This window comes from Diadema setosum, chromosome 3 (genome assembly GCF_964275005.1).
Source record: "Diadema setosum chromosome 3, eeDiaSeto1, whole genome shotgun sequence".
NCBI classification, from domain to species: Eukaryota; Metazoa; Echinodermata; class Echinoidea; order Diadematoida; family Diadematidae; genus Diadema; species Diadema setosum.
The window spans coordinates 16,334,379-16,346,766 of NC_092687.1; the positions used below are offsets into that span (position 1 = coordinate 16,334,379).

The window sequence follows — 12,388 nt, forward strand, 5'->3', positions numbered from 1 at the left end:
CTCCCTGCGGTAACGTTCCTTTGTATGTAGATCGACCGCTGTATTTGCATTGACAATGCACGCAAACCGAGTTGTGTTGAACACCGTGTTGTACGAAGCTTTTTAGAAACTTCCATAGACATTACATTACAATTTGGTGAAAATATTTGAGATGTTGTCCTTGATTCAAACCATTGATGAACAGTAAATTTTCACGTTTTCTCACACCATCCTCATCAACAGTCAAAGCCAATCCATTTTTATGTGCTTTGCGTGCAGTGAAGTGCGTACTAAGCGTTCAGTGCGCCAATTAATATGCAGTCGGTTTAAAAGACGGAGGTCGATATGTAGTAGGGCTATCATACATGTTGACTCCTGAAACTGAATCCGAGCAGCGAAGACAGTCGCCATAATGCAAAATTAGACTCAAAATGATGGAATTGTTACTGATCTGTGCCATATGGATGAGTTGAGCAAAATTGACGAAAACAAACACCAGCGAATAGCGAAATAGTAATTAATACACGCGAATCAAAGAAGAAGGAATATACATTGTATATACACGCAAATCAAGAAGCGGTCAGGAATACGACACCGTGCACAAGATACAGCTGGAGGCTGTTGCCGATCACGATCCTTGCGCTACACAGCATGCATGCAAATTCCAGCTGTTTTCATTTTATGTGTCATGCGGTCTCAATTTTATTGAAATCAATATTGTTACAAAACTCGTATTTTATCGCTTTATTGTCCTACTATAGAAGTTGCTCTTTTTGAGGAAAAATCTAATATTTTGAGTTTATTCATCATAAATCAGTATACAATTGACGCACAGGTCTGAGTGCGTCAGTCGGAATTGTGTGCATAAGGTACGTAACTGTGGAATGCTTAACCCACGAGGCGAAGCCGAGTGGGTTTAGGCTAAATTCCATAGTTACCGCATGCACATTATATTCCGACTGACGCACGAAAAGACATGTGCGTCATCTGATTTATAGAATGGGTAATTTTCTTGTCAAGGTGTTAACCAATGACAAAATTACTGGATGCATTTCCTTTTGGCTTGGCATACACAAACCATGCGTCAGTTTTTACTGGACGCACGGCCAGCCATGCATCAGTAAATACTGATGCATGGTTGTTATAGCCAATAGGCGTCTTGTACTGGGTGCGCGAACGCTTGCTTAGTGCGCGAATCTTTGTTACAAGTTGGCGTACTCTTGCTACAAGTGTGCGATATTTTAAACATGTTTACCACTGTGACTCAGCATGCGGCCAGTAAAAATCAACACATAGCTCTCGACCAATGAGATCGCAGGATTCTCGCTACCCATTCTATAATAAAATGTGACGTACCGGTACTTTACAAATATCAAGGTAGAAAGAAAATATTACTCTAGCGCCTTTCACCAAGAATATCCAACGTGCAAGCAATCAAGGTATTTTTCCAGGAAAAGATTTGCATCGGGCAGTAATGTTCATCGATTGACACACAACTAAACCAATCAGACACCGAGGAAGGGTTGAAGGCGGAGCACATCGTTTATTGCTTTCCCCGAAGATTTCGGGGGAAAGTGGCAAGATTGACTGGACTGTCTTCGGGGGGGGGGGGGGGGGGGGGTCTGTCCTTTGTACTACACACCCTCAACGACGGTACTTCCATGTGCGATATTGCTAGTACCACAGACCATGCTAGTGCACGTCGTATACGAAGGCAGTCGAGGCAGTGGACTAACAGGAGACGAGACTCAAAGCGTGAAGTCCCTTGCCGCCGCCAGGTTCCATCACCATTCATGATCACTATCAAGCTATCTGGGCAAAGAGAACCCCCCAAAATCACCCATTTAGACTTTTCCACTAAAGACAACCAATGTCGTGACTAAGAAGTGTTCAATTTGAAATGCACACCTATCGTTCGCTGCGCCATTTGTCAATCAAATTTCGTGCAGCTACTGGAGATGCTAAATTGAACCATATCAGACAGTTTTCATGGAATTAGGAAGCCGAAAAAGGGAAGAAATCTGAGTTGAAAAGTATGTCGGTCGCGAACATACTGTACGAGCTGAAATTTTCGCGTTGGTTTTATTTTCGCGAATTTCGCGAATCGCCTTTGAATCGCGAAAATAACAACATGCGAAAATAACAACGCGCAAATAGCTAAGTTCAGTTAGACCCTCGCAACCGCGAAATTAACACGCGAAAATGTCCTCGAAGGACCAATTCGCGAAAATATCTGTACGCGAAAATTTCAGCTCGTACAGTAGTCTTCGATGTAAGTAGTGCATAGTGCACCGATTTCACAGAGAACGATGTCAACCATTATAATCGATTTTGGCAGTCTCTAATAAGCAGCTTACTAACAACATCGAACTGGACTCCTGCAATATTTGTAGCCCCTACTTTTTTTCCGTATTTTTTTTCTTCTTATTGTTAGCTCACCTGAGTCGAAGGCTCAAGTGAGCTATTGTGACAATTCTTTATTTTCATTGCCACTATCATGATTATCACAATTCCAATTATTGATACAGATTAGGTCAATAGCACAATCAGGGTATGCAATTGTGTAACAGGGCAAAAATGAAAAAAACTTGGTAAAAATCCTTTTTTTGTTGTTTGTGGTAGCTGAGAGTTCAAATTTTAATTTCATGTAAAGAAAGAGTCAAAATTTTGCATTAAACTGCGCATAAATTAGCATTTAAAGTAGGGGTGTCGAATTACATTGAAATGACTAATATATTGGAAAAATTCATTTAAAAAAGGAGAATTTTTTTTTCATCTGATATTGCTGTTAGATATTCCTGATAAATATCCCTTTCATTCACCACCAGCACATAGCCATGACATATTACAAAATATGAATAAATTTCATATTTTCACTTCTCGAAATGGATGATCAATTTTGTTGGCATTATTTTGAATTCAAATAAAATCACTTTTACATATTTTATCATATTTCACTTTTGCCAAAGGATGAAGAGGCGAAACTTTCAGGAATAGGTAACAGACATATAGTGGCCATTATTACAAATTTTTATGAAATTAGGGCTGGTACTTTGGAAGATATGATATTTTTCATCAAAAAATTATCTGTACAGTTTGACCTTGAATGTGCGCACAGTGTTTGGATCAATTCTCATATTTGTAAACGCAGATAGAAGAATGAATGTGAGATTTATGATGACTTGAGTTGATATCCAAGCTGTGACACTCAAACAATGACATATTAAGCCAAAATACCATGTTTTTGCTTATGATATCTTTAGAAATTGAACAAGCATTGAAATATGAACCCTGAACACTTATCATATGACCTTCATGCAGTATAACATGGGCTTGTATTGCACTTTTTTATGCTCAGCAATTTGTAAAAATATAAAAAAAATAAGTTCCTATCGCTCAGATTTGCTAAAATTTTCACACAATAGATTTCTACATAATGTACAATTCATGGTTAAAAAAACAAGGATATTCAATAAGGGGAAAAGATTCTTTAAAGTAGTCAAATTAGGATACACCTCACTGAAAATACTGAAAAACGGCTGCACTTAATTTGCTCAGCATTTGAAAATGGCTCAAAACTCAAAACTGGCTGAACATTTATTGGCAAACAGCGCACCATTTTGTAGTGTGTCTTCAGTACTTTCAGGAAAAGCAGAAAAATAAGCTGTTTCTACATGTATAGCTGTACAGCATGGGTTAAAAGGTCACAATGTCACAAAAATAAGCCAGCATTACACTCCTACCAGGATGGGACTTCAGACCTTATAACTTTCTCCAGCTGAAAGAACCACTGTTTTTTATTGCATGCAAGCAATGCCAATAAAAAGCCATTAATTTGATACCAAACACATAGGGGTAGACTTAAAATATGGACCTCAAATCTTGATTTTACGTATTAAAGTTGTAAAACGCTTTTTTTGACGCATTACGTGGGTTTTGGGGGACTTTTTGGTAATTAATCTTTAATAATTAAAAGTAAATGAGAAGAAATTAGCTATTGTCTTACCACATGTGATAACTGATGTCTTAGCATGCTGCATGTGAATTTTTAAGTCAGTTCGTGCATTCTTTTAGAAGTTACAATCTTTTAAAGTGAGAAAGTCATGATTGCATACCCTGATTGTGCTTATCACCATTATTCATTCCTGAATTTAGACATTCTTTCTTTTAAAAAATAGTGGCGAGTGTTGATATTTATCATGACAATGGTTGATAATAATAATTTAATTTGAATAGTGTTGAAGGGAATAGAATGAGGTTGAAGGAAAAGTGGAAGAAAAAGGTTAGGCTGTTAGGAGGGAGAATGAAAAGAAGATTAGAAGGAAGTTGAATTTGAAGGGGATTTGTTTCTAGTAATCTACATAATTAATAGGCCTAATTTAATGAATTATTAAATGAGAATCGATGTACAGTGGACTCCCGTTATAACGAAGTCCTCGGGACCGGCAGTTTTCTTTCGTTATAACGAAATTTCGTTATAACCGAATGAATAAACAATAAAAATACATAGAGTTGATAATGTTGCGGCCCTAAATTTTATTTCGTTGTAACCGGAATTTCGTTATAACCCTGTTCGTTATAACGGGAGTGCACTGTATTACAAAAAGTGTATGTTATACAATCATGTACTTGTATTAATATGTGGACTTCTTATAAAGTGCTCATTCTACCTAAAAAGAAACAGAATATTGAAATATTGGAAAGATTGAAAATTGTAACAGTTTGTCAGAAAAATATCTGACCAAAACGCTTTGTGCAGGGCTGCCAACTCTCACGCATTGAGCTTGAGACTCTCGCAATTCAACCAATTTTGATTGTCTCTGATATTAAAACGAAATCTCACCCTAAACCCCCAAAACGGAATGTACATGACTACAAAAAATCTCTAGATTCTCTCATATTCTGAATATCGATATGCCAAAGCCCAAAATTTCGAGATTTTCCCGCGCGGGTGTAAAAGCTTAACCAATTATGATCGTTTTCGGTTCGCGCGCAAAGACGAGCTATTGGATTACGATTGGTTTCTACCTATACCACGTGAGCGCACTCAGGTTGGCCATGCATCCAGTAAAAACTAATGCACAGCTGGCCGTGCGTCCAGTAAAAACTGATGCATGCTCGTTTACGGCAAGCCAAAAGGAAATGCATCCAGTAATTTTGTCATTGGGTAACACGATAGAAAAATGGGTTTTTGACAAGAAAATTACCCATTCTATAAATCAGATGACGCACATGTCTTTTCGTGTGTCAGTCGGAATATATTGTGCATGCGGTAACTATGGAATTTAGCCTAAACCCACTCGGCTTCGCCCCATGGGTTAAGCATTCCATAGTATACTAGGTACAGATAATACACAGGTGAGAGTGCGTTTGTGGAGATGTAGCGCACTCGAGGGTATTTACAATTGTTAAACGTGCACGAGGCGAAGCCGAGTGCATGTTGCACTACTGTAAAAGTGTTTTCTTTTGTGGTGGTTTTATTTTCGCGCTTTGAGGTTGAACCGCAAATTTAACATCATGCGAAAATGTTTTGAATTCGTAGCTTGTACAATGCTATCATTGCCGACCGCGAATTTAAACACACGGGAAAAAGTCTGTATCGATGGAATTCGCGAAAGTTTCTATATGCGAAAGAAACCACTTTTACATACATTGTAAATACCCGAGAGTGAGCTGCATCTCCACTAACTTCACAAACTCAAACCTGTGTTTTATTTGATTTATAAAATGGGTCGAAAACTAACAGCATTTTTCACGTACCTTAATGGGTCAATACCAGTCAGCTACTTGTAGCACTCGCTCAAAAGTCAAGATGTCCGAAGATGTTCGTCCCAAACATTTACGCATGTCGCACTTGGAAATCCTGCACATACAAGTACTGTACGTGTCGATGGCGTTATACGTACGCACCATGTTATGCACAAGAAAGGCCGGCTGGCAGCCCGAACTAGAAGTTGTTTACAGGATTGACAGCGTGTGTAGTAGCGCGCAACGCACTTGTAACAACTGATTGAGTGTGCACTGCTAGTGTAAACATTGTGACGTCAGTGACTTTACGCTATTTTGCAAGGCCGTGCAATAGTATACAAATGACGCACAGGTCTGAGTGCGTCAGTCGGAATTGTGTGCATAAGGTAACTATGGAATGCTTAACCCACGAGGCGAAGCCGAGTGGGTTTAGGCTAAATTCCATAGTTACCGCATGCACACTATATTCCGACTGACGCACGAAAGACATGTGCGTCATCTGATTTATAGAATGGGTAATTTTCTTGTCAAAAACCCATTTTTCTATCGTGTTACCCGATGACAAAATTACTGGATGCATTTCCTTTTGGCTTGCCGTAAACGGGCATGGATACCCGTGCTTACCGTTTTTACTGGATGCATGGCGTTTTTACTGGATGCATGGCCAGCCATGCATCAGTTTTACTGGATGCATGGCCGAGCTGAGTGCGCGAACGCTTGCTTTAGGGCGCGAACCTTTGTTACAAGTACGCGTACTCTTGCTAAGTGCGCGATAACATGTTTACCACTGTGACTCAGCGTGCGGCCAGTAAAAATGAACACATAGCTCTCGACCAATCAGATCGCAGGATTCTCGCTACCCATTCTATAACAAGAAATCATGCACGCACACGTGACTCATTTCAGCGCTTCCAATTGGCTACATTCTTGAACCCATTTTATAAAGACTCTTGTCAATTTATCAAATCAGTCCACTGCAGGAAGAGATGAACATGATGAAGGAAAGGTGACTACTCAAGAAATGGAAACAGAAGAACCAATCTGTCCACCAGAAGTGCTGACAATTACCATCAAGACCGAACAAGAAGGTATGCTCAGGGGGGTGTTTCATCAACGTTTGTCGGCGCTGACAACTTGAATCACCATAGTAACAGTCAGTGACCAGAGCATCTCAACCAATCAAAACCAAGGATTTTGCTGAAATTTGTCAGCGGCAACAGTTGTCGGCACTGACAAACGTTGATGAAACACCCCTGGTCATGTGTCTGAGAGGGATGACTTTTTCATGATTGTAGGTTTGTTTGTTTGTCCGTGTGCAAAGTAACTCAAAAAGTTCTAACAGATTTGGATGAAACTTACAGGGAAGGTTGAGAATGACACCTAAAGTAACAGATGATAACAAATTTTGGTAGTGATCCAGGAATTCTTGTAGATTTTATGAACAACTTTCAATATTTTGGCAGGTAGGGTCAATGAACTTGGCAGTTAAGCTGCACATTATATAAGTGTTCATATGTTACGCACTAAAGTGTGTGCTCTAATTTCTGCAAACGCAACTGACTGGGGATACTAAATGTAACAAAAGGCTTCTATATTTGGAAATCTGGCAATTTTCACATGCATGCCTATTGGTGGAAATCACTGATGAGTGATCTCTATGGAAGAACAAGATCATCAGTGAAAAGTATGCTTGGAGGAGGTCTGTGCTCTCAGAGTGCTTCTCCAGTTTGAAAATGATTTGTGAGAGAGAGAGAAAAAAAAACTTGTGATTAGTGATATAAACCTTGCAGAAAGAGGATGACAGCTTATAGAATATTTTGACCACAATCAGACAAAATGTTATTAAGTAGAATAAAGCACTTTCTTATTTCCATCCATACACGCATGCTGACGTCACTCTTATTTCTCAATTATAACTGAGCCTTTCTGTTATGTTTTGACCATTCAGTGTGGCACATTCTGTATGGTATTCAATTGAGTCCTCTTCATTTGTTATACGTTACTTCTAGCAGAAATTCTTAAAGGGACATTCCAAACGATTTTCATAATTTCACATCATGTAGTACATAAATCAACAGCTCCATGTATAGATTTGTGGAATTTATTGTGGTTCTTGAGCAGAGAAACAATACTTTGAAAAACCCTAAGCAAATTACACTGAACAAGGATGATGACATAGGAGGCTCACATATTTCAGAAATGTAATAGTGTAATTCCATTACAATACCATTTGCTTGCGAGTTCACCTGTGTATAATCTATGCATGCCTTCTTCTTTTGTTCTGTTCCTTGAGCCCCAACTCATGCATTCTAATGGTGACCCTGCCATGTCATCATCCTTGTTCATTGCAATTTGTTTTAAATTTCAAAAAATATTCTTATTCTTCATCCCAATTATCATAAATTCTGAAACTCTGTCCTCGGTATAACTATTTTATATTTGTTCACATGTAAAAATCTGAAAATCATCCGGAGATCTCCTTTAAGTTCTTAACTAGAGAAGCACTCTGAGAGCGCAGACCTCCGCCAAGCATGCAGCTCATTTTCCACCACTGATCTTGTTCTTCCATTAGAGCTGATGTCAGTAATTTCCACCCATGCGTACAAGTTTTATAGCATTGTGTGCTGAAAGTCGCCCGATTTCCCAATATATTGTAGAAGCCTTTGTTACGTCATAAACCCTCAGCTGCACGGTGCGCCTAACAGAAACGAGAGCACGCAATTTAGTGCGCGCATGCAAACCTCAAATAGGCTCAGCCTGAACTCCCAAGTTCATTGACCCTACCTGCCAAAATATCAAAATTCCTTCACAAATTCCCCCCAAATTTTCGGATCACTACCAAAAGTTAATCGTTTGTTACTTGTGTCATTCTCAACCTTTCCTGCAAGTTTCATCCCAATCCGTTTACTACTTTTTGAGTTATTTTGCACACAGACAAACGAAGTATAACGAACAAACAAACAAACCAAGGGTAACAAAAACATAACCTCCTCCCATGGCGGAGGTAATAATGAAATACCTGTTATATCTTGGCAGTGGTCTAATGTAACTCGAGTTGAAAAGTATTTGTCTGTGCATCTAAGGTTCATTGAGCAAAATTATCACAGAATTGATTTACATGTTGCTACCATTGGGTAGGCAGTTGTGTGTGTTAAATATCGAGTCTCCGATATCTGGCCAAATCTTTCATCCAGATGAGCAATGGTCCTGACATGTCCAGATATGAGATGTCGGACTGTATTTTGAGGAAAAGTCAAGTAAATGAGTATATGAATATAAGAACGACCCAAGTCCAATTTTTGGCCAAATTCAGTTTGACCTGGGAAATTGTAGCTTATGCATGGACTCATCTTGTGTATAAATGATAAATCCTATACCCCCGGAAGTGCCTGAAATAAATGAGTTAAATCTTATATGAATGTAAGAATAAAGGACTTGGGTCATTCTTACATTCATATTATAGCGCCCTCTCTCGTCCTTCTCTCATCTCTATAGCAGAATATCATGTATATGAATCAAAGAACGACCCAAGTCCATCACACAAAATGACCTCTCCACAATTAATGTTAATGTTAATTGTCATAATAATATATGTTCTAATTTGTATATATATACAATGTTGCCTTCCCATCACAGTTAAATAGAATATTATTGGACAAACAAAAAAGATATGAAGTTTTTTTTAGTTTACTCGAAATGGTCTTCCATGGACTTGGGTCGTTCTTATATTCATATACTCAAATATTTTTGACATGGTTGACATAAAGTCAGCAGCATTTAGTCATTCTGTTTGTAAGTTTGTGCGTTTATGACCCACACAGATATCTCTGAGGCGGACTACATATATCCAGTGACATTGCACGTTGAGCAGGAGGAGGAGGAGAAGGCTAATGAGCAGAAGGAGGAAGCGGCAGAAAGTTGTGGAGAGAGCCCTCTAGAGGACACTTCAGGGGAAGGATGGGAGGAGATACAGGGCAGACTCACGCCCGTCGAGCAAGGTACGCATCATTTTCACATTTTAGCCTCAGATAAGATACAATACAGGCGACTCCCAACTATAACGATGTCCTTCGGATAGGTCTTTTGTTAGTTTGTAATTTCATGAAAGCCAAACAGTAAAATACTGTATACGCCAAATATTTCGCGAGGGTTTTATTTTTGCGAATTTCATGAGTCAGGTGCATTTGGCAAGTCGGGTGCTATTCACGAAATCAAAAACACGCGAGAATATTGATTCTGATCCTAATGTGGATATGACGTACGCGCGTACATTTCTCCGTTCAGTACAAGATTCCATGATCGCGAAATATATGACATACCGGTACCCATGGAAATACAGATATTTGAACTTAAATTTTTACTCTGTTGACAGGAGAATTTTGTCATAACTGTGGTAGTTACAGGAGTACACTGTAGCTATGGAGTGTATTGTAAATTTTGCTTGATGCCAGTGGATGGAGAGACAGAATGGGATGGAATGTGGATGGCAGAGTTTCAGTGGACTGAAAGTTTTGACCATGTGATAAAAAGAGGAACAATTGATGTAGATATTTAGATATCAGTCATACTTTTTCTAAGTGTGCAGCACTCTCTGTGTAAATATGAAATAGTTATATCATACTTGGCCAAGATATTTCTCAATTTCTCATCGAATACGTCCTATTTTAAAACTCCTTTCTGTGTTTCTCCTGTGCATGGCTCTTTATAGAGGGAAGAAATTGTTCTGTTAAGGGATTGTACTTGTCTGTGATTTGAATAGTGGATGACATAGTATCAAGGGGGAAAATATCAATATTCCTGATGGTCAAATTCAGGTGAAAACACAAAATACGAGTAGATGAAAAAATACAAAATTCAGCTCGCAGAAATCTGCCGCAAGTTAGGTCAACATTTTCAAAATCTTTCGAATTCATGAAATTCTTCCGTCGAGATGCTTTCATTGCGATTGATTGACAAATCGGTTGCAATTTTCAAAATCTACCAAGATAACCGTTACCCGATGAGTGCCATCTGCTGTTTCAACTCACAGTACGACGCTGTGTGTGCGGTTTGTTAACCAAAACCCAGTCTCCTTTCCACCAGCGCTATTGACTCCTTGACTGTATTACATGGCTTCTGATATCTCAGAGTTTCAGATCTCAGAGTTTCAGTTTTCGATAAGTTCTCAAAGTTGAGGCCACTTGTGCCCTTTGAAGCAAAAAAGAAAGTGAATGCCATCTGACAGCTAATGATTGTTACATAAACAATATGTTTCACATTTGAACATCCCAATGAGCACACGCTTCAGATTCACTGCAAATAAGAGGACTGATTACGTGACAAACTTAATAAAGTTTCAACTACAAATTCTTCAGGCTGTCCACGAACTTTGAGAAGATTTGCAGGGTAATGACAATGTAGGAAGCATTTGGTCAGCTGGTAAAACGTCGAGAACTTAAACTACAAGAAATTTTGCAAGTTTCACCCCGGCTACAGAAACATACAATGCGCTGTACATATCCACATGTAACCATCTTCTTTTTTTCTTTTTTTCTTTTTTTTTGATTTTCTTTTTAACATAACATGCATGCCTTTAATAGGGCCCTCTGTCAGGGAGGTGATAAATTGTGTTGTAGGTCTTTGTATTCTCAGATGACAGAATGTAGAATACAAAATCCGAATGTAGATGATCAAGAAAAAATGCTTTATACTTGTGCTTGCCAACACTTCGCTGTAACTGTATGCATAGGCCCATTTTACTTGATACATCAGGATGGCATTACAAAGGGACTCTGTGAGTGTTTGGGTTTTTTTTTTTTGCGAACAACAATTCATCAGCAGTTGCTCCATCAGGATGCTGCGACCTATCAGCATTTAAAGACAAAATCAGAATAGGATGGCAACGATATTCTTTGATGCCGATGAGGGTGTTGAAGAGTTTATCTCTGTTTGGAATAGGTAAGTACAAGTTACCGTCATGATCTTTACTTTATCTTACTAATACTGTAAATGCCGAATATTTTGTGTGGTTTTAATTTTCGCGAGTCAGGTGCCATTTGCGAAATTAAAGACACGCAAAAATATTGACTCTGATCCCGATGTGAATGTGACGTACGCGTGTATGCTTTTCCGTTCAGCATAGGCCTCCACGATTGCTAATTTAACCACTCGCGAAATCGTCGAGAATGCCCGATTCGAGAAAATTTAGACTTGCAAAATTTATGGCGTATACAGGTAATTCAAAGTCTAGTCCAGGGCATTTCTGTAAATGATGAAAAATAATACCATCAGCTGAGAACCAGTACGGCGCTATCGCATTCTAAGATTAGAGTGTAAATAAGAACGAAACAATCAACTGTCATGAAATAAGGAGATTATTTAATCAAAATCGGGTCAATTTACAATGTATAAGGATTGTTCCAAATTACATATCAAGTAAAAAGCACCCTTGTGTGTTTGATTCGGGACATTTTACAAAAAATGAAAATAATTTAGAATTGATGCCGTGATGTAGAGGATATTGAACTCCACAACGTGATACCAATAACTCAATACCTCCCAAAATTCTAATAAAGTCATCTTGGTTCTTAGCTGAAGATATTATGTTCTTCTTTACCCAGGGTAGCCTCTTCAGTGTTAACACTGTTCTACCAGAGGGGGCCCTGCCGTTATTATTATCCCC

General features: G+C 38.7%; 1 protein-coding gene across 2 annotated transcripts in view; it reads left to right on the forward strand.

The window, feature by feature from the left end:
- Positions 1 to 12,388, forward strand: part of LOC140226542 (uncharacterized) — a 66,340-nt gene that overhangs the window by 35,356 nt on the left and 18,596 nt on the right. For both annotated transcript variants that reach the window (XM_072306991.1, XM_072306992.1), the window contains exons 2-3: positions 6,698 to 6,815; positions 9,549 to 9,725. In XM_072306991.1, the coding sequence (XP_072163092.1) occupies positions 6,698 to 6,815; positions 9,549 to 9,725 (295 nt within the window). The remainder of the gene's footprint in view (positions 1 to 6,697; positions 6,816 to 9,548; positions 9,726 to 12,388) is intronic.